Source organism: Cherax quadricarinatus, chromosome 50, assembly GCF_038502225.1.
Source record: "Cherax quadricarinatus isolate ZL_2023a chromosome 50, ASM3850222v1, whole genome shotgun sequence".
NCBI lineage: Eukaryota > Metazoa > Arthropoda > Malacostraca > Decapoda > Parastacidae > Cherax > Cherax quadricarinatus.
In genome coordinates this window covers 19,354,190-19,381,723 of record NC_091341.1, presented here as the reverse complement: position 1 = coordinate 19,381,723, position 27,534 = coordinate 19,354,190, and the positions used below count along the sequence as shown (strand labels likewise).

Here is a 27,534-nt window from a genome sequence, read left to right as displayed (position 1 = left end):
CTTCCCCGTGGATATAAGAGGAAATGAACAAGAACTAGAAAGAAAATAGAAGAAAACCCAGAGGGGTGCGTATATATATGCTTGTACATGTATGTGTAGTGTGACCTAAGTGTAAGTAGAAGTAGCAAGACGTACCTGAAATCTTGCATGTTTATGAGACAGAAAAAATGACACCAGCAATCCTACCATCATGTAAAACAATTACAGGTTTCTGTCTTACACTCAATTGGCAGGACGGTAGTACCTCCCTTGGTGGTTGCTGTCTACCATCCTACTACCTACAAGATACTAGATATATAGTAACAAATTGGTATCGATAGCACCAAATTGTTAAGATAATTGAAAATTGGTTAAAATAGTAGCAGATTCACATTAATGTTCATAACATTTTGTTAGAAGCATTGAATCACCAGAGTGCTCTTAGTGCTTTGCAAATTATAAAATGCCACTCCATATATCTCTTATCTTGTATATATAGCCTTTGAAATTGTGTTTATTAATAAATGTTGTCTTCAGAATTTTTTTTTTTTCAAGAAGTCGGCCGTCTCCCACCGAGGCAGGGTGACCCAGAAAGAGAGAAAAAACCCCAAAAAGAAAATACTTTCATCATTCAACACTTTCACCTCACTCATACATAATCACTGTCTTTGCAGAGGTGCTCAGATACGACAGTTTAGAAGTCCCTCCAAACTGTCAATATCCCAGACCCCTCCTTTAATGTGCAGGCATTGTACTTCCCGTTTCCATGACTTAAGTCCAGCTAAATCTATAATAACCAGAAATTTTTGGTCTTCAGAATTACTATCATATTATCAACATTTACTATCATATTAACAACATTTACTGGGCAGGAAATTTGCTATTTTTTAAAATTAGTGTATGTATTATGAGTGTTGGTTTTGAATAATATACCCATATACTTCATATATTTTTTCAGACGAAGACCTGCGTGGACAGATCGTATTTTGTATCAGGTCCATGTAGATGCCTATGAGAATGTCAAGCTGGGAGTTGAGCAACTTCTGTATAGCCCAATTGAAGTGTATACCCAATCTGATCACAAGCCGGTCACAACAACATATAAAGTAAAGGTAATTACAAAATCACTGAGTCCATAGCTCTCACACTTAAGTATGAAAGCATTCAATAAAGGCTGGGCTTAATAAGCATCTTTGTTTTACTGCTGGATCTATCAGGCTGTTGCATTCATCCTGCAAGGCATGTATATCTGTCATCATATTTTATTAGATTACTAGTAATGAAGTTCTAGCCCATGTGCTGTATACTGTACAAAGAATGGTGGAGGCCTGATCCTCCATCTGCTAAACAGTTGATTGAGTACCTTCGTAAGTAAACCCTCACTTTAACAGACTTTGGAAATGCAAGAAAAAATCCACTTGTCAATTTTTTCAGACACAGTGGACAAAATGTTGGCTACAGACTTTGTTGCTATCAAAGTAAAACTATCATCTCTATCCACCACAATCTCCATTACGTCACCTGCTCTACTCCTATTATGGATACCTAGATAAGATAAGATAAGATTTCGTTCGGATTTTTAACCCCGGAGGGTTAGCCACCCAGGATAACCCAAGAAAGTCAGTGCGTCATCGAGGACTGTCTAACTTATTTCCATTGGGGTCCTTAATCTTGTCCCCCAGGATGCGACCCACACCAGTCAACTAACACCCAGGTACCTATTTGCTGCTAGGTGAACAGGACAACAGGTGTAAGGAAACGTGTCGAAATGTTTCCACCCACCGGGAATCGAACCCGGGCCCTCCGTGTGTGAAGCGGGAGCTTTAGCCACCAGGCCACCGGGCCTAAATTAGCTAAGTACCCTCTTAGATCCCCTCAGGGGGATTGCTTCCCGTTCCCAGGCGCTGTGCGACCCCTAATGGGTTTAGCACTTATCCTTAAATATTATCATCATTGTGTAGTTATGGATCAGTTCTGTCCAAATATGACAAAGCAGAAATCTAATAAAATATTAATACTTAATGGTAATTGTAATAAAAAGGTTTACGTTGGTGCTTACTTTCTCTTTATTTAATTTTAAAAGTTTTTATTGTAGTTTCTTTATATTTTACCTGATTATTATATCATTTTGTTTTTCAAATTTAGTGATACAGCCAGTGTACAGTATATTAATTATTTGCTTCTCCCTGCAGGTATTTGCTAACCATGACGACCGTTGTGTGAGGTTCCAGCCCATGGGAACCTGGGTTGTGGGTGAGGGTGGCCCAGTGAAGATTTCTCTCGACTCTGATGTTGTCACCTCACCGTGGGATTATATTGCACTATATAAGGTATAACTGCTGTGTGTTTCTGGAAGCATGCACGCAGAATCTCCCAGAGCTACTGTACTATAAGGTTACAAAGAAAAAACAAGTCTATTTCATATGCAGTATGTAAATACAATCTTAAGTAAAACTATTACCACTATAAATATTGATCACTTACTAGGTTACAATCTCATCAGATAAGCTCATTCATCTATTCAGTACAAAGTATGGATACAATCTCAAGGTTTCTGATACATTATTGATTTAACTTTTTCCATTTCCTCTAGAGATTGTTGGGACATTTCTGTTATAAGGCTAAATGTTTGAACACAATGAAATACAGTGTTATAGTGTGTGTGGCTCTGTCTGTCCATACTTTGTATTTCATATCACTGACTTCTCCATACAAACTGAGCTTGCTATAAATACAGCCTAGCCTTAATCTGGCTATGATAAAGTTGTGTAGTCTGCTGATCTTATTGCTTTCTCCATAAACATTTTTTACTTGACTCATTTCACAATGATGGGAAGTGGATCTGTGTTGTTTTGCTTCAAACTTGTTTGAGCAAAGGTTTTTAAACTTTTGTTTGAGAAACCAAAATTATACATGATGTTCTTTTCATTTAATGTTAGTTTAGTGAAGGCATCGACTGTACTATGCTCTTGGAGGCCCGCGTGATAAGGAATCCACAAAAATTTAGCGTTAAGCCCTGTGTCAATTTGGTCATGTCTATATGGCTTCATACATAAGCATGTTACATTCAAATCTCAGGCCAGGCCATTTTGAGTAAGTAATGATGATAGGGAATCAGAGACAATTAGACTGGCTGTAGTTTCATATGCTGTATACTAATGACATCTGTATGACAAAATATTCTGTAAGCTTTGGCTTTATAGCTTTTATCACATTCGATGGCTGTTGACTTAAAATGACAGCCCTGTGTCAATTTGTTCATGTCTGTATGGCTCAATATATAAGCATGTTACATTCAAAACTCAGGCTAGGCTATTTTGAGTAAGTAATGATGATAGGGAATAGAGACAGACTGGCTGTAGTTTCATATGCTGTATACTAATGACATCTGTATGACAAAATATTCTGTAAGCTTTGGCTTTATAGCTTTTATCACATTCAATGGCTATTGACTGAAAATGACCGATTTGATCACGAAAATGGCAGACACATTTACTAGTCACATGACTGCAATCTGTCTTAAGAGACCAAATGAAAATTTTTGGAGTGCTTTCATACTGACAGTATAATTTTTTCAGGTGTATATTTTATGAATTGTTTACAAATATACTGCTTCACAGGTGGACTTTACATCAATGCATCAGTACATCACTTATACGTATATACCTCAACCCAACCTTGGGAACACCTCTCAGAGAACCTTTCAGGTAAGGCTCAACCTATCCTCCTAAAATAAAATTGGTACTGTGTATTACTGTGGCTTGGGAGCATCAATAAAACTCGAGCCAATATCACTAAAATGTGAAAAACAGATTTTTGCTGTCATGCTTCCTCAGAATTTTCAATAGTTACCCCATTATCTGTTTGCACATCAGAGCATAGTCTAATCCTTAAGCTTTATTGTATTTATTGGTATTAATATATATTGCATAAAATTTGGCTAATTGACATTAAGCATACCTAATCTTAATAGTGTATGTAGAAAGGTTTGCTTAAGGATACAGGTAGAATACCAGTATTGGCATTGGGAGGACAGACCATACAAATTTGCCCATCAAACTACTTTTAAGTATATGAAATAGTTTTATCAGTTCAGTGCTTCATTCTCTTTTCATATAAAATTGTAATGCTGTATAGTATATGCTTGGTAAACTTGTCATTGTCTAGAACAGTAGTGTTTTTTAATTATGCATTTTGTTTTCCTCACAAACATTTTTCATGGTAGTTACATACTGTATTTATTTTTTAATCATTATCATACACCCTGTTTGATCTGGTACTTGGTGAAATTAGTAATCCAGTTTTCTGTTGAAAACTTGCACACTTTATTCCAGAAAGATTTCTAATATCTGCTGGTAGGTAGCAGTTTTAATAGTCTTGGGCCATGGATGTTGACACAGTGTTCTTATTGTGCCTACAGCATCCCTGCTTTTCACTGGATTTATTTCACACTTCCTCCTGTATCTCTCTCCTGCAAGTTATTATAGTAGTCTGTAGATTTGGAACCTGGCCCTCCAATATTTTGCAGGTGTATAATATTAGGTGTAGTAGGTTGGTAGACAGCAACCACCCAGGGAAGTACTACCGTCCTGCCAGATGACTGAAACAGAAACCTGTAACTGTTTTGCATGATGGTAGGATTGCTGGTGTCTTTTTCTGTCTCATAAACACGCTAGATAACAGGGATATCTTGCTACTCCAACTTACACTTTGGTCACACTTCACAGACATGCACATGCATATACAGTGGACCCCTGGTTAACAATATTTTTTCACTCCATAAGTATGTTCAGGTGCCAGTACTGACCGAATTTATTCCCATAAGGAATATTGTGAAGTAGATTAGTCCATTTCAGACCCCCAAACATACACGTACAAACGCACTTACATAAATACACTTACATAATTGGTCGCATTCGGAGGTAATCGTTATGCGGGGGTCCACTGTATATATACATACATCTAGGTTTTTCTCCTTTTTCTACATAGCTCTTGTTCCTCTTTATTTCTTCTATTGTCCATGGGGAAGTGGAAAAGAATCTTTCCTCCGTAAGCCATGCGTGTCGTATGAGGCGACTAAAATGCCGGGAGCAATGGGCTAGTAACCCCTTCTCCTGTAGACATTTACTAAAAAAGAGAAGAAGAAAAACTTTATAAAACTGGGATGCTTGAATGTGCGTGGATGTAGTGCAAATGACAAGAAACAGATGACTGCTGATGTTATGAATGAAAAGAAGTTGGATGTCCTGGCCCTAAGCGAAACAAAGCTGAAGGGGGTAGGGGAGTTTCGGTGGGGGGAAATAAATGGGATTAAATCTGGAGTATCTGAGAGAGTTAGAGCAAAGGAAGGGGTAGCAGTAATGTTGAATGATTAGTTATGGAAGGAGAAAAGAGAATATGAATGTGTAAATGCAAGAATTATGTGGATTAAAGTAAAGGTTGGATGCGAGAAGTGGGGCATAATAAGCGTGTATGCACCTGGAGAAGAGAAGAATGCAGAGGAGAGAGAGAGAGATTTTGGGAGATGTTAAGTGAATGTATAGGAGCCTTTGAACCAAGTGAGAGTAATTGTGGTAGGGGACCTGAATGCTAAAGTAGGAGAAACTTTTAGAGAGGGTGTGGTAGGTAAGTTTGGGGTGCCAGGTGTAAATGATAATGGGAGCCCTTTGATTGAACTTTGTATAGAAAGGGGTTTAGTTATAGGTAATACATATTTTAAGAAAAAGAGGATAAATAAGTATACAAGATATGATGTAGGGCGAAATGACAGTAGTTTGTTGGATTATGTATTGGTAGATAAAAGACTGTTGAGTAGACTTCAGGATGTACATGTTTATAGAGGGGCCACAGATATATCAGATCACTTTCTAGTTGTAGCTACACTGAGAGTAAAAGGTAGATGGGATACAAGGAGAATAGAAGCATCAGGGAAGAGAGAGGTGAAGGCTTATAAACTAAAAGAGGAGGCAGTTAGGGAAAGATATAAACAACTATTGGAGGCTAGATGGGCTAATGAGAGCATAGGCAATGGGGTCGAAGAGGTATGGGGTAGGTTTAAAAATGTAGTGTTAGAGTGTTCAGCAGAAGTTTGTGGTTACAGGAAAGTGGGTGCGGGAGGGAAGAGGAGCGATTGGTGGAATGATGATGTAAAGAGAGTAGTAAGGGAGAAAAAGTTAGCATATGAGAAGTTTTTACAAAGTAGAAGTGATGCAAGGAGGGAAGAGTATATGGAGAAAAAGAGAGAGGTTAAGAGAATGGTGAAGCAATGTAAAAAGAGAGCAAATGAGAGAGTGGGTGAGATGTTATCAACAAATTTTGTTGAAAATAAGAAAAAGTTTTGGAGTGAGATCAACAAGTTAAGGAAGCCTAGAGAACAAATGGATTTGTCAGTTAAAAATAGGAGAGGAGAGTTATTAAATGGAGAGTTAGAGGTATTGGGAAGATGGAGGGAATATTTTGAGGAATTGTTAAATGTTGATGAAGATAGGGAAGCTGTGATTTCGTGTATAGGGCAAGGAGGAATAACATCTTGTAGGAGTGAGGAAGAGCCAGTTGTGAGTGTGGGGGAAGTTCGTGAGGCAGTAGGTAAAATGAAAGGGGGTAAGGCAGCTGGGATTGATGGGATAAAGATAGAAATGTTAAAGGCAGGTGGGGATATAGTTTTGGAGTGGTTGGTGCAATTATTTAATAAATGTATGGAAGAGGGTAAGGTACCTAGGGATTGGCAGAGAGCATGCATAGTTCCTTTGTATAAAGGCAAAGGGGGCAAAAGAGAGTGCAAAAATTATAGGGGGATAAGTTTGTTGAGTATACCTGGTAAAGTGTATGGTAGAGTTATTATTGAAAGAATTAAAAGTAAGACTGAGAATAGGATAGCAGATGAACAAGGAGGCTTTAGGAAAGGTAGGGGGTGTGTGGACCAGGTGTTTACAGTGAAACATATAAGTGAACAGTATTTAGATAAGGCTAAAGAGGTCTTTGTGGCATTTATGGATTTGGAAAAGGCGTATGACAGGGTGGATAGGGGGGCAATGTGGCAGATGTTGCAGGTGTATGGTGTAGGAGGTAGGTTACTGAAAGCAGTGAAGAGTTTTTACGAGGATAGTGAGGCTCAAGTTAGAGTACATAGGAAAGAGGGAAATTATTTCCCAGTAAAAGTAGGCCTTAGACAAGGATGTGTGATGTCACCGTGGTTGTTTAATATATTTATAGATGGGGTTGTAAGAGAAGTAAATGCGAGGGTCTTGGCAAGAGGTGTGGAGTTAAAAGATAAAGAATCACACAAAGTGGGAGTTGTCACAGTTGCTCTTTGCTGATGACACTGTGCTCTTGGGAGATTCTGAAGAGAAGTTGCAGAGATTGGTGGATGAATTTGGTAGGGTGTGCAAAAGAAGAAAATTAAAAGTGAATACAGGAAAGAGTAAGGTTATGAGGATAACAAAAATATTAGGTGATGAAAGATTGGATATCAGATTGGAGAGTATGGAGGAGGTGAATGTATTCAGATATTTGGGAGTGGACGTGTCAGTGGATGGGTCTATGAAGGATGAGGTGAATCATAGAATTGATGAGGGGAAAAGGGTGAGTGGTGCACTTAGGAGTCTGTGGAGACAAAGAACTTTGTCCTTGGAGGCAAAGAGGGGAATGTATGAGAGTATAGTTTTACCAACACTCTTATATGGGTGTGAAGCATGGGTGATGAATGTTGCAGCGAGGAGAAGGCTGGAGGCAGTGGAGATGTCACGTCTGAGGGCAATGTGTGGTGTGAATATAATGCAGAGAATTCGTAGTTTGGAAGTTAGGAGGAGGTGCGGGATTACCAAAACTGTTGTCCAGAGGGCTGAGGAAGGGTTGTTGAGGTGGTTCGGACATGTAGAGAGAATGGAGCGAAACAGAATGACTTCAAGAGTGTATCAGTCTGTAGTGGAAGGAAGGCGGGGTAGGGGTTGGCCTAGGAAAGGTTGGAGGGAGGGGGTAAAGGAGGTTTTGTGTGCGAGGGGCTTGGACTTCCAGCAGGCGTGCGTGAGCGTGTTTGATAGGAGTGAATGGAGACGAATGGTTTTTAATACTTGACGTGCTGTTGGAGTGTGAGCAAAGTAACATTTATGAAGGGGTTCAGGGAAACCGGCAGGCCGGACTTGAGTCCTGGAGATGGGAAGTACAGTGCCTGCACTCTGAAGGAGGGGTGTTAATGTTGCAGTTTAAAAAGTGTAGTGTAAAGCACCCTTCTGGCAAGACAGTGATGGAGTGAATGATGGTGAAAGTTTTTCTTTTTCGGGCCACCCTGCCTTGGTGGGAATCGGCCAGTGTGATAATAATAATAATAATAGTATCTACTTCACTCCCAAGAAGACATTCTTAGTGTTAAAGGTATTTCCAGTAGTTTTAAATACTTTATTAATTATGAGGACAGTATGTATATGATATCTGTACATTTCCCATTAAATGGATGTGCTGTTGGAGTTTGAGAACGGTAGCTTTTCTGAAGGGATTCAGGGAAAACCTGTTGCTTGGACTTGATTCCTGGAAGTGGGAAGGCCACTATCTGCACTCTGAAGGAGGGTGGGGATATTGCAGTCAGAGGGGTATTCTGATTGTGATGTCGGCACACTTCTGGAAAGACTGTGATCGAGTGAATGTTGATGAATGTGTTTTCTTTGGATCACCTTGCCATGACAAAGGACTGTTGAGTTAAATAAAAAAATATTAATAATGTGATCTCTGAGAACATAAAAGTAAATAACTTGTATAATTTATTTATCAAAGCTAATATTTTCATTTTTTGTTTCTTCAGCTTTTGTTCAATGATGAGCTACTTCAGCATCCAGGTATGTATCGTCTTGTTTATTACTCTGGAAAGTACTCCTGTTACCTGGGTATGAGTGATCCTTTCCCAGTCCTTTCCTCCCAGTCCTAGTGACTTTGTGCACATTGTTTTTTGTTCTTTTTAATTGTGACTGAAAGCCATGATACTGTGTGTTTTTTGTTCTTTTTAACTGTGGCTGAAAGCCATGATCCTGTGTAGGTTTCCACTAATTTTTAGCCTTGTTTGTGATAGCTCTCTGAGAAGGAAAATCTTAAGAAATTTAGGTTTTACTCCTGTGTATTTGTTGACAGTGCTAATTTGTACTTAAGTATTGTTTATTATTGGTAGCCCACTGTAATCCTATTTTTATGTGTGGGCCATTGGTAGAGCACATCTTACAGACTAAGTAAGATTCAGTCTGTCACAATAAGATTGTCTCTTGCCCACCAGGCTCACAAACACTATTTATTATAGATGATTAAGACAAAAACAGTAATTGGAAATTTTATTCAGACACTGTTTTACCTGTGCAACAGGCTTTTTCAAATCTTTGTCAACAAAAACTTTGTTGGTTTTCCCATACCTTTTACTATTACAGCTGTACTTCCCAATATCAAATTAATCCCTATTATGAATATGTAAGTAGATATTATTATTTAAATACTATGTTATTTTGTTTTTATTAAATTAATGCTAAGAAGTATTAGCATGAATTTATCATAATTTGGATTACTATATCTAATTCATGCATTACTGGTATATAAATTACTTAAAGTTCAACTAGTGGTATGCATGTGGAGCTACCATCTTGGATAGATAAGTTTCTCTTATTTATTTATAATACATGTACTGTACTTTATATACAGTATTTTAGTTTTCTTATCTTGTTACTTTTCTTATTCCCACATTAACAAAAGGTGCACTCAAGACAGGGTGTACAATACCACACATTCTGAAATGTCTGATTTTTGTTAAATTTCTTAGTGCTGAGATGTCAGAACTTGACTAAAACATTCTGCATTTTGGCTAAGTTATATTCCAGGAAGTATTGCAGTTATTCTTTTTTTAAACAAATAATTTAAAATAATAAATTTTTTGTTTCAAGAAATAAAGTAGTCTGTACACAAAAGTAGAAAAACAAGATTAAATCCAGAGATAATAGTATGACGGATTAAAATGCTATAATCTGTTGTGATGTTTAGACGAGTTACAGCATGATATATAAAGGGTCGTCTGCATTGTGCATACAGTATTGTTAATGCACAGGTAAATCTCTTTTAGATGAAAAATAAAACCCTGAGTTGAAGGTACATTTCAGCTTCAGTCAGAGAGCACTCTTAATTTAAACAGTGGGTATCTGATTGAGGCTGAGATATACAAATTCTTTCTTCTCAATGTTTTATCTGTTCATGTGGGATTTACCTGTTCATTGGCCAGTGTTCAACACTTGGATTATTGCTAGTGCATTAAACACCAAGCCTAAAGAGAGGTAGGGTCTACGACTGTAATGCTTCCATGTGTGACTGGGGCCAACTGGTTTAATATGTCATATAAGTTTTTTTTATACATTGAAGATGAATACTAACACTAAAAAATATAAATTAAACTGGAAAGTTTTAAGTCTTAGATGCAGTAGTTTATATGAACTGAATAAAATATGGTAATGTCAGTGCCAAGCAAGTCTTGTATATATTACCGTAATAATGATGGTAATTTGTATGTAAGCTTTAAATGATTATGTTAAGAGACTTGCATTAATAAATATAAGAAGTCTGATACAGTACTTAAAAAAGTGAAAGAGGCTATTGTTAGCTTTATTCTACAACACTGTACTGCACAAAATAAAAAGAATAAGAAATAAAAAGTATGTCCTGTATGCCTATTGACTTTCAAATTAAACTTTCTTGTTGTACTGCTATTCTTTATAGTATGAGAGTTATTGTATACATTGTTTCCCATAGAATGTTTGAATATTCTATCCTCACTCTTTTAAGGTAAAGAATTATAATGTTCATAAAAAATTTTCCTGTTTTATTGTATCTTTGTTGGGAGGATTATGGACACTGAGGAAAAACTTTGAAGGTCACACAAGTAACTTTAATGTTTGATGTTTATTAATCTAATGGAAATAATAGTGGTAGTAGTTGGAATATCAAGTTTCTTGGAAATACATGTACTGTATATTAGAATTTATTTTGATCATGTTATGTTTATTATATATTTCATTTGTGGGCTTTGGTTTCAGTCACAAAATAAACAAAAATATATTATTCTTGAGGTCATTGTTGATATTTTAATAGTACTGTAGATCAGTAACATTGGGGAGTGTATATCACCTGTTTTATTACAAACTTAACTTCATTTTGCTGAGAGGCATTCATTACAAAATGTGCTGATGGTTAAACATCTGATATATTACCCTATTTATTAAAGAGCACATCAGCTCTATTTTTTGGCCTCACCTTTGCCCTAACATGCTTTCACTTTCTGCTATCCTTTCTGAGAGACCCATCTTCAAAGTTTAATCTTTGTCAACCTTTCTGCAAAATGTCTTCAAAGTCTACACATGGCATCCTTTCCTCAGTGTTAAGTGTGTGTACCTATGATTGATTTTGAGAGGTTTTGTCCCCCCTGCAGCATTGCCTGAGGCCAGTCACTTATTATTCACCTTGTCAACTAGGCTGTTGTATTAGCAAGCAGTCAGCAGACCCACATAGCAATCACAGCCTGATTGATTCAGCACGGGATTCAGTAACGGGAAACTTTCCAGCTTCTTAAAAACCTCTCATCTTCATTCCAGCAGTATTTCTGATATCTGCTGGAGGTATGTTGGAGTCTCAGGTCATGAATATTCTGTTATTCTTTCCCTAAATCACTTCATAAATGTATAAACAGTTTTTAATTGAAATAGTTTACATCACAAATTGTGACTTCTACATTTTCCCATTGTGATCTCCCCCTCTTGTTTTTTTTTTTTTTGCCCTTTAATGTTTGCACCTCATTGCCTTGGTGTTGAATGACCCTTTTAGATATTGCACTTTCTGAGAATAATAGTTTAGTTCTCTCAAGGAAAAAATATTCAAAATGCATGTCTTTTTATGCCAGAGGTAAAGAGGTCAAAGATGTTAGTTAATTTGTGAGTGATATATCTTTGTGCAGTATGATCATGCACAATTTTTTTATTATTATTGTACTTTTAATGTAATGGATTATCAGTTAGGTACAGTCTGATTTAAAATTAAGATGTAGCAATTTTGTCCAGTACTAGTAAGAAAAAGTCAAGTTAAACATTTTATGTAATGTACTTAACATACAGGATAAAATTTACCATCTGTACTACCAAAACACTAGAAAAAATTCTCAGCATTTTAGTACTAATGGGATATATATTTGCTTAAAAATTCATAATCACTGCATTACCATATTAGCCTCTAGACTTCTTATATGCATACCCTGAATGCATTTCTTTGTTAATCTGGTACTACCACATCATTGGGAAGGGGTTGTATTGTCTTATTTTAGAAAGATTTCTCGCATTTTATCATTGTTGTTGAGGGACCAAAGGAAACTTTCATTTCATTCCTCAGTAACAACATTGATGCAGATTGGATCCCTTTGATTCACCATTGTAGCTACACTTAAGTGCTGTGTAAATATCAAACTGTATTTTTTTAATGTAAGCCTTCACAAATTTAAGCAAATAATTGTTATATTCATGGGTGTGAGTTGGATAGCCAAGAATGAGCTCGGTTATGAAAGTGGCGCATTTCTATACTGTAATACGTATACAGTAGATCTCCTGAGCAGAGGCTCACACTGTCATTCCTACCATGTTACTTGAGTGTTAATTATAAAAACAGTAGTTATTGCAGTATACTTGTCATGTAACAGAAAGTAGAGAGCATTTAGATAGGCTCTTGAAGTGTGTGATTTTCTTATATCACACAGTTCATCTCTCTGTCCATGGACAATTGGCATACAAAATTAGCTGACCATAGTATCTTCAAGTTTTAGAAGAATTTTTTTTTATTAACTATTTGTAGAATAGTACTGATTTGCAGTAATGCTTATTTAAATATAATTTTCCTATAGTATAGTAGGAATTATTACCACAGTATATTATATATACATTTGAATTGTTAAATATCCAGTATATCCAGTATATTAAAAATTATTGATATTAAGAACATTTAGTAGATAAAAGGTAATGAAAGGTGTACTGTATAGATAATTGCACTTGTTTAGACTTGTTAGAAGTGTTGTGTGTTAGATCAAGTACTCAAAAGTAGTGCCTATATTGATCTTAGGTATGTATCAAGATGTATCAGGTCAGCTATGCATATTATTATGTATCACTTGGACACATGTATAATGAAAGTGCATTTTTTATTTATGTAAGAATAGGTCATTGTATAGTAAAGGTATCCACTCAGTAGTGCAGGGCTAGAAATAATTATGAGCAGACTAAGAACACATGGGATGTTGCAGATAGTAAGGGTGAAGTGAACTTCTTACTGTGGTAGAAAATATGGCTTAAAACAATATTTATCATTTATATATACTATAAATGAAAAAATAAAAGAATTAAGAAAATGTAAAATATTTTTTTTAATATTTTTACTTAGTGTGTTTTGAAGCATTGTTTAACCCTTAAACTGTCCGAACGTAGATCTACGTCCATGTGTGTGTGGGGGGGGGGGTTCTTCAAACGTAGATCTACGTTTTATTTACACTCTTTCAAAAGGGGAAAATCAAGGTCGGAGTGCTACGCATGTGAACGTAGATCTACGTTTGGACAGTTTAAGGTCAAAGTTCATATGTTATTTACCCATACTCATTACAACTTCACTAGCATAATTTTTTATGATTATACTCTATATTTCAAAATACAGTATTTATGTAGATGGATAGGTGAACATATTCCAGTGTGATCTCATACTTTTGTATTCCTTCCAGTGTATACTTGGCATGTTGATTTATCTGGAATAAGAAACTTGAGTGTACTCTTAATATGTAAATAGTGTTTAGGGAATGAGATTTGCTTGACGATCAGCAGATAGTGGGTGTGACTGACTGTACCTCACCAAATATTTACCTAATTCCAGATGTCAGTTTGATGTATTATATAGCATTAATAATAATAGCCAGGTCACTGAAATGCTCGTTTCATGTTAAGGCTGTGTCTTGTGCAACAAAAATATAAGAGCCTTATCCCATGCCTCTTGGGTAATGTGTATATTAAAAAAGTGAAAGGTAAGCTAGATATCTTTTTTCCTGCCTTTTAGTTGGGGATATGTTGTTATATTAAGAACCCAGGTAATTGGGAAAATAAATGAATGGTATTTATTTATGATACTGTAATTAAATATTGAGATCTAAATTAAGTATATGAGCAAATCTATATATGTGAATAAAGAAAGTTTTAAAAAAATGTGAGATAGATATTGACCAAGACATGCTAAAACTTCTAAAATTTAAAAGCTATATTAGTTGTAAAAAACAAAACATTTACTGCATATATTCTGAGCACCTCTGCAAAAACAGTGATTATGTGTGAGTTAGGTGAAAGTGTTGAATGATGATGAAAGTATTTACTTTTTAGGGATTTTCTTTCTTTTCGGGTCACCCTGTCTTGGTGGGAGACGGCCGACTTGTTAAAAAAAAAAAAAAAAAAATTCAAATCCTTCATATTTATGTATACTGTACTCAGTTTGCATGTTATCAGTGTTTGATGATTATACACTGATGCATGCATATGAGATGCAGTGTCTTCCTTAATGCTCAGCATTTTTACATTTTATTTTCATTTATTAAGTTAGTATATTAACTTATGATTCCAGACAATGTTATATGGTCCCCTTTAATTGTCGATTCAGTATTACTTTTGTTGTGGTGAAGGTATTAGTGAAACCCTGTGGTTAATGAGTATCTTGTTAGGTCGGCAAACAATAAGATTTATCTTTTATTGGTTAGTAAAACATGTGAATGCACAAGATTAGTATCATGATTGGATTGAGCATAATTGTCCAAGTTTTGTTCAAGAACTGTTAAGTAACATTTGTAGAGCCTTAGTCCTAAAGGAAAATTGTGGGCCAAGAGGCTATGTTTTCATGAAGAATGACAAATTTTTATCAGCATGTGTTGCTTTTTCATTTTAGAATATTGAAATAAAACCAATCAATACAAAACTAAGAGGAACAACATTAAACAATGTAGTTTTGTGTAAGTAGCCTTCTTTCTTAATTTGTCCTTATGTTTTTTGTATAAGCCATGGCACCATTGCTCTTTCCATACTAGCATTATGTATAGTTAAGTACAGTATGTAAATAACCTCTCTATAATATCAACTGCCACTGTTTTCATTATTTTGTCTGCTTCCATGACCTTCACAGCCCTTTCATGTGTAGAATGATAACCAGTATTAGTAATGCTGTGGCCTGGTAGGCAACGCTTTCACTTCACGCGCTGAGTGTCCGTGGTTCAATCCCCAGCAAGGGTGGAAACGTTGGGCATTTCTTTACACCTGTTGTGCCATTCACCTAGCAAGCAAGTAGGTACCTGGGTGTTAGTTAACTGGTATTGGTTGCATCCTGGGGAAAAGATTGAGGACCCCAATGGAAATGAGACACAGTTCCTCGATGATGCACTGCTTTTCTTGAGTTATTCTGGTTGGCTAACCCTCCGGGGTTAAAAATCCGAACAAAATCTTCTCTCTTATCTATTAGCTTGTTTAACCATCAACCGTATTACGTCCCTTTCCTCTCACACTATCATGGCTTCCCTTTACTTTCACACTGCATTTTACATTTCCCTCCCTCCTTGAGAAGTTCCAATAATTCTTGTTCGCTCTTCCCTACTTCGTTGTGCAAAAGCTCACTTGCCTCTTTCTTAATCACTTCCAATCTCTTGCTATTGCAGTATATGTACACTGATGGTTCTCAGCACCCTGATGGTATTGGATATGCAGCTGTTTTTCCTGAATGAATCATCAGCGGTAATTTATTAGAATTATTTTTATTCTTTATTAACACGTCAGCCGAGTTCCACCAAGGCAGAGTGACCCGAAAAAGAAAAACTTTCATTATCATTCACTCCATCACTGTCTTGCCAGAGGGGTGCTTTACACTACAGTTTATAAAACTGCAACATTAACACCCTTTCTTCAGAGTGCATCACTGTACTTCCCATCTCCAAGACTCAAGTCCAGCCTACTGGTTTCCCTGAATCCCTTCATAAATGTTACTTTGTTCACACCATTTGCCTTCATTCACTCCTATCAAATACCCTCACACATGCTTGCTGGAAGTCCAAGCCCCTTGCACACAAAACCTCCTTTACCCCCTCCCTCCAACCTCTCCTAGGCCGACCCCTACCCCACCTTCCCTCCACTACAGATTTGTACACTCTCGAAGTCATTTTGTTTCGTTCCATTCTCCCTACATGTCCGAACCACCTCAACAACCCTTCCTCAGCCCTCTGGACAACAGTTTTGGCAATCCCACACCTCCTAACTTCCAAACTACGAATTCTCTGCATTATTTTCACACCACGCATTTCCATCAGACATGACATCTCCACTGCCTCCAGCCTTCTCCTTGCTGCAACAGTCATCACCCATGCTTCACACCCATATAAGAGCATTGGTAAAACTATACTCTCATACATTCTTCTCTTTGTTTCCAAGGACAAAGTTCTTTGTCTCCACAGACTCCTAAGTGCACCGCTCACCCTTTTCCCCTCATCAATTCTAGACCCATCTGCAGACACATCCACTCCCAAATATCTGAATACATTCACCTCCTCCATACTCTCTCCCTCTAATCTTTCGTCACCCTATCTTTTTGTTATCCTCATAACCTTACTCTTTCCTATACTATTCACTTTTAATTTTCTTCTTTTACATACCCTACCAAATTCATCCACCAACCTCTGCAACTTTTCTTCAGAATCTCCCAAAAGCACAGTGTCATCAGCAAAAAGCAACTGTGACAACCCCCACTTTGTGTTTGATTCTTTATCTTTAAACTCCACACTTCTTGCCAAGACCCTCGCATTCACTTTTCTTACAACTCCATCTATAAATATATTGAACAACCATGGTGACATAACACATCCTTGGGAAATAATCTCCCTCTTTCCTACATACTCTAACCTGAGCCGAACCTAATTACCCCCCAATCCCCAGTTCCCTATCCCATCCTCCCCTTTTTCCTTTCCTCCTCCTCCTCCCCACCCCTCCCTTTTGCCCTTCCTTTTTGGCCTTTTTTTTTTTTTTCCACAGGCACGCTAGTTCCTAGGTAGGGGAAAGGGTACCGGGGTCCATCCCATTCCGTTGAGGTTCTTGGCGGTGGCGTAGTTTGCCGTGGAATCTGGATTGCCTGGGGATGTCCTGATCCCTCTCCGGTATCCCGGAGGGTAGCTTTGGGTGTCTCTCGGGCGACGGGTGTATCTCTGGAAGCCACCTTTCGGATTCCGGGGGTGGTGGCCGAAGGAGGTATGCTTTGTGGCGGATTTCCGGCCGCCCTCTCTTTTGTCCACCGAGGTAGCTCGGCAGATGTGAGGTTGCTATCCCGGATTGCCGGTTTACTGGCATGATGGGTAGGGTATGGCACGGGTTCCATGCTGCATCTGCGCTACTTGCGGTGCTGAGGTCCTCTTGGGCGCGGAGGGAGATTTCTGGCCCTTTCATTCCTCCTAGGAACTATCCCTCCCCGGTCCCCCCTTTTTTATTCTTTTTTTATTTTTATTTTCTTTTCTTTCTTTTTTTTCTTAAAAACAAAAAGAAAGAAGTAACCTAACCATGGCAGCCCTAGTCCATGAACCTGCTACCCCCGGGCCCCTTCTTGATACCGCACCCCGTTCTGACCCCGCCTCGTCTTTGGACCACTCTTCGGACAGTCCTCATGCCTCTGTACCTCTTGCCGGTGCTGTTTCCTCACCTGCTTCAGGTACTGAGGCCTCGACTGACTCCTTCGATTTATCTGACCTTCGCTCTCCTCTGACTATGCTTCCGGCCTCTCCCTCTATGGTGCGGCAATTTTCGAATCGCCGGCCCGTTCCACGTCGGACCAACTCTGGTCCCATGCCTAAACGACAACGACAATTACCTGCTGATGATACTTCTCCACCTTCTCATTCTTCTCAGAAAAGATCGACACGTCCTTCACTACCTTTCCACGCTCAGTTTCAGACTGCACAATGGACTAAATTCTTCACTTTACGACCGACTTCCTCTACTGCCTATCTTTCTGACCACAGTATTGGCAAGGCACTCCTATGCCATGTTGGTAAAGATATTTCTTTTCATGCTCTTAAGAGAGGTACGCGCATCGTCATCGTACAGAATGCTACCCAGGCTCATGAGCTTTCTCGTCTTTCCCATATCGATACTGTTCCTGTAACTATTGAAAAGCATCATTCCCTCAATTCTTGTAGTGGTACCATCATTCTGCCCCATACCATAGTTCAACAAAATTTCCAGACATGTAGCACTGACATTCTTGAACAGCTGGAACTCCAAGATCTCCCAATCCTCAAGGTAGACACTTACGTTCTTCCTGCCCGCGGGCGGAGACGATACCCTAGCAATGTGGCTCGTTTAACTTTTGACAGCCGTGAACTCCCATCCTCAGTTTATGTAGCAGGACATCGGTAACAAGTTCGAAAGGTGATCCCTACACCGCAACAGTGTAGAAATTGCTGGCGATTTGGCCATCCAGCGAAATATTGCAGATCTATCGCCGAATGCCCAGTCTGTGGTGCCGATGACCATTCTAATAAGTCTTGCAATCGACCTCCCTCTTGCCTTAATTGTCATGAGGCTCACCCTTCATACTCTCGCCGTTGTCAAGTCTACTTAAACGAGCGGGAAATCCGTTACCTCAAAGAGGCAGAAGGTCTCCCTTATGCCATGGCAGTTTCTCATCTCCGCCTCCAAGGGAGACTACCTCGTGTTTCTTATTCCCGTGTTTCAAAACGTCCCCCCACTTCTGGTATCCCATCTTCTGCACCCACCTCTGTGGTTACCTCTCCCATAGTCACTCCTGTAGCTAATTCTTTTGCTGTCCTCGGCTCAGACGTCCCTACTTCAACGTCTCAGTCTGATCTTGCTTCTTCGTGTTCTCTCTCACAAGCCTCAGTAGCGACGAGATCTCGTATGACACCTCCCAATCGTCCCTCTACTTCTCAAAAGTCAAAAAAAGGTCCGTTAACACCTCCTACCCATCTTCCACCTCCTCATTTTCCCTTCCCTGTCTCTGTACCTGGTTCTCCCCCTCTCACTGGCTCTGTTACAAGTGTAGAGGCTCGCCCTCCTCCTCGTACTGTACCTTCCTCCCCTGTTCCCTCCCAAGTTTCTTCCTCTTCGGCCACCTCCCAGGTTTCTGCCTCTTCTGTCCCCTTCCACGCTTCTTCAGTTCCCTCCACCCTTCCGTCCCCCCCTACCTTGGTACAGTCCATTACAGTTCCAATCTTTACTCATCCTCCCCCTACCATTTCCAATATTGTCTACCATACGACGTCTCTGAATTCTGAAACTCTTGAAGCAATCTCTGAATATATTGCAGAGACCAAACCATCAATGGACACTGATCCACCCTCCGCTCCTTCTCTCTCCTCTACTCCATCTGCGCAACTCCTTTCTTCACAGTGCACCGTTCCTTCGCTGCTTGAACGTTTTCCACTGCCTCCGCATGTGGACTTTTCCAACCCCTCTAGTCCGTAGGAACCCTTACCTGCGGATTTCAGGTATCTTTATCATTGCCAATCATGGCCTATTTACAGTGGAATATACACGGCCTCAGGGGTAATCGGGGTGAGCTTCAGATGTTACTCTCCCAGTTTTCCCCTGTTGGTGTTTGCTTACAGGAACCAAAATTACACTCTGCTGTTATCTCTCCCATCTCAGGCTATAATTTATTGTATTCTTCAGATCCTTTTCCTGATGGGACCTTTAATGAAAGTGCCCTTTTTCTACGCACTGATATTCCGTACCATCAGCTATTTGTTCGTACTTCGTTGCATTACACAGCAGCCCGTATCCACTTGCATAGGTGGTATACGCTCTGTTCTTTATATCTCTCTCCTTCTCGGGCATTATCTATTCCGGATATTGCCTTTCTTGTTTCGTCATTACCACCACCGATTCTGTTACTTGGTGATTTTAATGCCCACCATTTCCTCTGGGGGGGGGGTCTCACTGTGATTCCCGTGGCATTCAGTTAGAGGCTTTTCTTGCCACCCACCCCCTCCATGTTTTAAATACAGGTACTCACACCCATTTTAATCCTCGGACTCACACACTCTCTTGCATCGATCTCTCAGTCTGCTCTTCCTCCGCCGCATTAGACTTCACTTGGTCTGTTCTTCCGGACTTACATGACAGCGATCATTTCCCAATCATTCTTACTTCCCCTTCATATTCACCACCTCTTCGCATCCCACGCTGGCAATTTGATCAGGCAAATTGGAACCTTTACTCACACCTAACTGTTTTTAGAGAGGTTCCTTCTTCGTCCCCCATCGATGAGCTTTTACACCTCTTCTCGTCCTCCGTTTTAACCGCAGCTTCTCATTCTATACCCCAAACTTCGGGCAGGCATTCTCAGAAATGCGTGCCTTGGTGGTCTCCTGCTTGTGCTCGTGCAGTACGTTTGAAACGCGCTGCATGGGGCAGGTACCAGTACAGTAGAACCACAGAGAGACTTCTTGAATTTAAGCAGAAGCGTGCGATCGCTCGCCGTGTCATCCGTGACGCTAAACGCACTTGCTGGCGAGATTATGTCTCCACCATCACCTCTGCTTCCTCTATGAGTGCAGTCTGGAAAAAAGTACGAAAACTGAGTGGTAAATATTCTCCTGACCCGGCTCCTGTTCTGCGGGTTGCCGGTGTTGATATAGCAAACCCACTAGATGTTGCCAATGAAATTGGCAATCATCTGGTCCGTATTTCTCAGGGACTCCATCTATGCCCCTCATTTCTTTCCTCAAAGTCTGCCAGAGAGTTAGCACCCTTGGACTTTTCTTCTCTCAGAGAAGGACAGTATAATGTGCCTTTTACACTTCAAGAACTGGAGGCAACACTCTCAGCTTGCCGATCATTGGCAGCTGGGCCCAACGACATTCATATTCGTATGCTACAACATTTACATCAGTCAGCCCTTGCAGTCCTATTACGTCTTTACAATCTTATTTGGTCACAAGGAGTTCTTCCTCGGCTGTGGAAATCCGCCATTGTTCTCCCTTTCCGCAAACCAGGCACTACGGGACATGAAACCTCCCACTATCGTCCCATTGCTCTTACCAGTGCAGTTTGCAAAGTGATGGAACGCCTAGTAAATAGACGTTTAGTGTGGTATTTAGAGACACACAACAGTCTCTCCACTCGTCAATATGGCTTTCGTAAGGGACGTTCTACCATAGACCCCTTACTACGCTTGGATACGTATGTTCGTAATGCCTTTGCGAATAACCACTCAGTTATTGCCATATTTTTTGACCTTGAGAAGGCATATGACACAACTTGGAGGTATAATATTTTAGCCCAAGCCCACTCCTTAGGCCTTCGAGGCAATCTACCATCCTTCCTTAAGAACTTTTTAACTGACAGGCATTTCCGTGTTCGGGTTAATAATGTGCTCTCCCTGGACTTTATCCAAGCTGAAGGTGTCCCCCAGGGATGTGTTCTGAGCACAACACTTTTTCTCCTTGCTATTAATGATTTGACCTCTAGTCTTCCGTCAAATATTTGGTCATCACTCTGTTGATGACTTAGCTATTGCCTGTGCAGGCGCTGACTGTCACCTTATTACAGTTTCTCTCCAGCATGCAGTCGACCGTGTTTCCAATTGGGCCACCACACATGGGTTTAAATTTTCCAGCACTAAAACCCTCCAAATTACTTTCACTAGACGCTCTGTCATCTCCGATCATCCTTTGTACCTCTATGGCTCCCGTATCCCTGAACGTGATAGTCAAGTTTCTGGGCCTCCTTTTTGATCGTAGGTTATCCTGGAAACCTCACATTACCTCTCTGAAGGCAACTTGCCACAGCCGGCTGAACCTCCTTAAAACCCTTGCTCATCTTTCATGGGGAGCTGATCGTCGAACCCTCCTTCGCCTACATTCCACCCTTATCTTATCGAAACTTGATTATGGTGACCAGATCTATTCAGCGGCATCTCCTGCTACTCTCTCTAGCCTTAACCCCATTCATCACCAAGGATTACGTTTATGCCTTGGTGCATTTCACTCTTCCCCTGTCGAGAGCCTCTATGCAGAAGCGAACGTTCCATCCTTATCCGATCTCCGTGATGCCCATTGCCTTCGCTACTATGTACGCTCTCATGATCTCCGCAATCCTTCCATTTATAAAATGGTCACTGATATTAGTAGACATTCTTTATTTGTTCGCCGCCCCTGTTTACTCCGTCCCTTCTCTCTTCGCCTTCATTCGCTCTTGTCTTCTCTTCAATTACCACCTTTCTATGTACATGTAGCATCTCACTTTTCCCTACCCCCCTGGGAAGTTCCAGCTGTTCGAGTCTGTTCTTTCTCTCTCCCTTGCTCGAAAGCCCAACTGTCTACGGTCGCTTCCCGCTCTCATTTTCTGGACCACTTTCACTCTCATTTTCATGCCATTGCTGTGTACACAGATGGCTCTAAGTCTTCTGATGGCGTAGGATTCGCAGCAGTGTTTCCAGACAGCATCGTACAAGGGCATTTACTATCTTCGGCTAGTATTTTTACTGCTGAATTGTATGCCATCCTTACAGCACTTATCCATATTGCATCTATGCCTGTGTCATCATTTGTGGTTGTCTCAGACTCCCTTAGTGCTTTACAGGCTATACAGAAATTTGATACACCTCACCCCTTAGTCCTCCGTATCCAACTTTGGCTACGCCGCATCTTTACCAAGCATAAAGATATTGTTTTTTGTTGGGTCTCTGGTCATGTTGACGTACAGGGCAATGAACAGGCAGACACTGCTGCGCGGTCAGCAGTACATGACCTACCAGTTTCATGTAGAGGTATTCCATTTACGGACTATTTTGCTGCAACTTCACACCCGTTGGCAACAACGTTGGTCTACTATGCTCGGCAACAAACTTCAATCTATTAAACCGAGTATAGGTTACTGGCCGTCTTCTTATCACCAGTGTCGAGGTTGGGAGACTACTCTCTCCCGTCTTCGCATTGGCCATACTCGTCTTACTCATGGATATCTCATGGAGAGGCGCCCTGCTCCTCTCTGTGAGAATTGCCAAGTTCCATTATCAGTCAGCCACATTCTGTTGGACTGCCCACTTTATCAACGAGCACGCAGAATTTACCTGTGTCGTCGTCTTTGCTCTGCTGCTCTCTCTTTACCTTCCCTTCTTGCTGATGGACCCACCTTTCATCCAGACTCTCTCATTGACTTTTTGACAACAACTGACTGACTTCACAAATTCTGATACCTTCAGCCCTTTCTACTTCAATCTCTTGCTACCCCCTACCCCCGTACTATCCCCTGCCCCGCTGTTTTCTGTAACCTACTGATCATCCCTCCTCCCTTCTGCCATCCAATACCCTCGCTTCCTTCCCTACCCTGCAGCGCTGTATAGCCCTTGTGGCTTAGCGCTTCTTTTTTTATTATAATAATAATATGCAGGTACTGTCTGTCATAGCAGCCTCTCTCCAGAATGGTATCGAGTACATTTGGCCACCGTAGTCCAGCTGTATTCTTTAGCTGCCCCATTATGCTTTCCAAACTTGATTTCATTCATCATCATGGGTTATGTTTAAGTCTTGGGCTTTTCATTCTTTCCCAGCTGAGAGAGTATGTGTAGAGGTGACTCTTCAAACTTTGTAAGCTCAACATGATGCCCATTGTCAGTTTTGTCCATCCTTCCGATCTCCACTATCCTCCCTTTGCGAATAATCACTCAGTTATTGCCATATTTTTTGACCTTGAGAAGGCATATGACACAACTTGGAGGTATAATATTTTGGCCCAAGCCCACTCCTTAGGCCTTCGAGGCAATCTACCATCCTTCCTTAAGAACTTTTTAACTGACAGACACTTCCGTGTTCGAGTCAATAATGTGCTTTCCCCGGACTTCGTCCAAGCTGAAGGTGTCCCTCAGGGATGTGTTCTGAGCACAACACTTTTTCTCCTAGCTATAAATGATTTGGCCTCTGTTCTTCCACCCAATATTTGGTCATCACTCTATGTTGATGACTTCGCTATTGCTTGTGTAGGCGCTGACTGTCATCTCATTGCAGTTTCTCTCCAGCATGCGGTCGACCGTGTTTCCACTTGGGCCACCACGCATGGGTTTAAATTTTCCAGTACCAAAACTCGCCAAATTACTTTCACTAGACGCTGTGTCATCTCCAATCATCCTTTGTATCTCTATGGCTCCCGTATCCCCGAACGTGATACAGTCAGGTTTCTAGGCCTTCTCTTTGACCGTAGGTTATCCTGGAAACCTCACATTACCTCTCTGAAGGCAACTTGTCACAGCCGGCTAAACCTTCTTAAAATCCTTGCTCATCTTTCCTGGGGAGCTGATCGTCGAACTCTGCTTCGCCTACATTCAGCCCTCGTTTTATCGAAACTCGATTATGGTGACCAGATTTATTCATCGGCCTCTCCTGCTACTCTAGCCTTAACCCCATCCATCACCAAGGATTACATTTATGCCTTGGTGCTTTTCGCTCTTCCCCTGTTGAGAGCCTCTATGCAGAAGCGAATGTTCCATCCTTGTCTGATCGCCGTGATGCCCATTGCCTTCGCTGCTATGTACGCTCTCACAATTTCCACAATCCTTCCATTTATAGAATGGTCACCGATATTAGTAGACATTCTTTATTTGTTCGCCGCCCCTGTTTGCTCCGTCCCTTTTTGCTTACATTCGCTCTTGTCTTCCCTTCAGTTACCACCTTTATATGTTCATGTAGCATCTCACTTTTCCCTACCCCCCTGGGAAGTTCCAGCTGTTTGGGTCTGTTCCTTCTCACTCCCTTGCTCAAAAGCCCAACTGCCTACAGTGGCTTCCCGCTCTCTTTTTCTTGATCACTTCCACTCTCATTCTCATGCCATCGCTGTGTACACAGATGGCTCTAAGTCTTCAGATGGCGTCGGATTCGCAGCAGTGTTTCTGGACAGTGTCGTGCGGGGGCATTTACTATCTTCGGCTAGCATTTTTACTGCTGAATTGTATGCCATTCTTACAGCACTTATTCGTATCACATCTATGCCTGTGTCATCATTTGTGGTAGTCTCAGACTCCCTTAGTGCTCTACAGGCTATACGAAAATTTGATACATCTCGCCCGCTAGTTCTCCGTATCCAACTTTGGCTACGCCGTATCTCTACCAAGCATAAAGATGTTTTTTGTTGGGTCCCTGGTCATGTCGACGTACAGGGCAATGAACAGGCGGTCAGCATACATGACCTACCAATTTCCTATAGAGGTGTTCCATTTCTGGACTATTTTGCTACAATAGCTACCCACCTTCACACCCGTTGGCAACAACGTTGGTCAACTCTGCTCGGTAACAAACTTCATTCTATTAAACCGAGCATAGGTTACTGGCCGTCTTCTTGTCATCAGTGCCGAGGTTGGGAGACCACTCTCTCCCGCCTTCGCATTGGCCACACTCGTCTTACTCATGGGTATCTCATGGAGAGGCACCCTGTTCCTCTCTGTGAGCAGTGTCAAGTTCCAGTATCGATTAGCCACATTCTGTTAGACTGCCCTCTCTATCAACGTGCACGCAGAATTTACCTCCAACGTCGTCTTCATTCTACTACTCTTTACCTTCCCTTCTTGCTGATGGACCCTCCTTTAATCCTGACTCTCATTGACTTCTTGACGACTGATTTACTCCACAAACTCTGATGATGATACCTTTTGCACTCCCCTCAGCCCTTTCTAGCTCAGTCTCTTGCTGCCCTTTACCCTTTCACCATCCACTGCCCCGCTGTTATCCGTAACCTATTACTCATCCCTCTCCCTTTTGCCACCTGATGCCCTCACTTCCTTCCTGCCCTGCAGCGCTGTATAGCCCTTGTGGCTTAGCACTTCTGTTTGATTATAATAATAATCCACTATCCTCCTATATATAGAATGGTAATGAATGTTATTAGAGACTCTTTGTTAAATTGGTGCCTCTACTTAAAACCCTTTCCTCTCCGTATTTTCTCTATTGGGTGCTCTTAATTTACCTCCTCTGTGTGTACCTCCTGCATTCTACTTTTCTCTTTCCTTGGGAAGTCCTGATGATTCATGTTTGCTCTTCCCCACTTCCAAGTGCAAAAGCTCAGTTACCTACCGTAACTTCACATTTCCTCTCTTTTGATCATCGCCATTTTCATTCTCGTGCTATTGTGGTGTACAATGATGGTTCTAAATACTCTGATGGTGTTGGATATGCAGCAGTTGTTCCTGACAAAATCATCCAAAGTTATTTGCAGGACTCTGCCAGTATTTTCACAGCTGAGTTGTGTACAATTCCCCTAGCCATCACATACACTGCATGGATATCCATCTCATCATTTGTAGTAATTTGAGACTCCTACAGTGCACTACAAGCTATCCAGAAATTTGGTTACCCTCATCCCACTGCCCTAAGTACATATACAGCTTTGGTTATTCCACATTCCTAGCAAACCCAAAGACGATGTTTTTTTGCTGGGTCCCTGGACATGATGATCAAGGTAACAAAAAGGCAGACCCTGCTGATTGGTCTACTGTTTATTTTTTTTTTTTATTATTATCACACTGGCCGATTCCCACCAAGGCAGGGTGGCCCGAAAAAGAAAAACTTTCACCATCATTCACTCCATCACTGTCTTGCCAGAAGGGTGCTTTACACTACAGTTTTTAAACTGCAACATTAACACCCCTCCTTCAGAGTGCAGGCACTGTACTTCCCATCTCCAGGACTCAAGTCCGGCCTGCCGGTTTCCCTGAACCCCTTCATAAATGTTACTTTGCTCACACTCCAACAGCACGTCAAGTATTAAAAACCATTTGTCTCTATTCACTCCTATCAAACACGCTCACGCATGCCTGCTGGAAGTCCAAGCCCCTTGCACACAAAACCTCCTTTACCCCCTCCCTCCAACCTTTCCTAGGCCAACCCCTACCCCGCCTTCCTTCCACTACAGACTGATACACTCTTGAAGTCACTCTGTTTCGCTCCATTCTCTCTACATGTCCGAACCACCTCAACAACCCTTCCTCAGCGCTCTGGACAACAGTTTTGGTAATCCCGCACCTCCTCCTAACTTCCAAACTACAAATTCTCTGCATTATATTCACACCACACATTGCCCTCAGACATTACATCTCCACTGCCTCCAGCCTTCTCCTCGCTGCAACATTCATCACCCATGCTTCACACCCATATAAGAGCGTTGGTAAAACTATACTCTCATACATTCCCCTCTTTGCCTTCAAGAACAAAGTTCTGTCTCCACAGACTCCTAAGTGCACCACTCACTTTTTTCCCCTCATCAATTCTATGATTCACTTCATCTTTCATAGACCCATCCGCTGACACGTCCACTCCCAAATATCTAATACATTCACCTCCTCCATACTCTCTCCCTCCAATCTGATATCCAATCTTTCATCACCTAATCTTTTTATCCTCATAACCTTACTCTTTCCTGTATTCACTTTTAATTTTCTTCTTTTGCACACCTTACCAAATTCATCCACCAATCTCTGCAACTTGTCTTCAGAATCTCCCAA

At 40.7% G+C, this 27,534-nt stretch overlaps 1 protein-coding gene across 8 annotated transcripts in view; it reads left to right on the top strand.

Annotated features, from left to right (window-relative positions):
* Positions 1–27,534, top strand: part of LOC128695389 (phosphatidylinositol 4,5-bisphosphate 5-phosphatase A) — a 127,397-nt gene that overhangs the window by 8,431 nt on the left and 91,432 nt on the right. For 7 of the 8 annotated variants that reach the window (XM_053785949.2, XM_053785946.2, XM_070095473.1 and 4 more), the window contains exons 7-10: positions 938–1,091; positions 2,172–2,309; positions 3,600–3,686; positions 8,774–8,807. In XM_053785949.2, coding sequence (XP_053641924.2) covers positions 938–1,091; positions 2,172–2,309; positions 3,600–3,686; positions 8,774–8,807 — 413 coding nt within the window. Of the gene's footprint in view, positions 1–937; positions 1,092–2,171; positions 2,310–3,599; positions 3,687–8,773; positions 14,043–27,534 lie in introns of those variants that run through there. The other variant, XM_053785944.2, reaches the window with a different exon arrangement.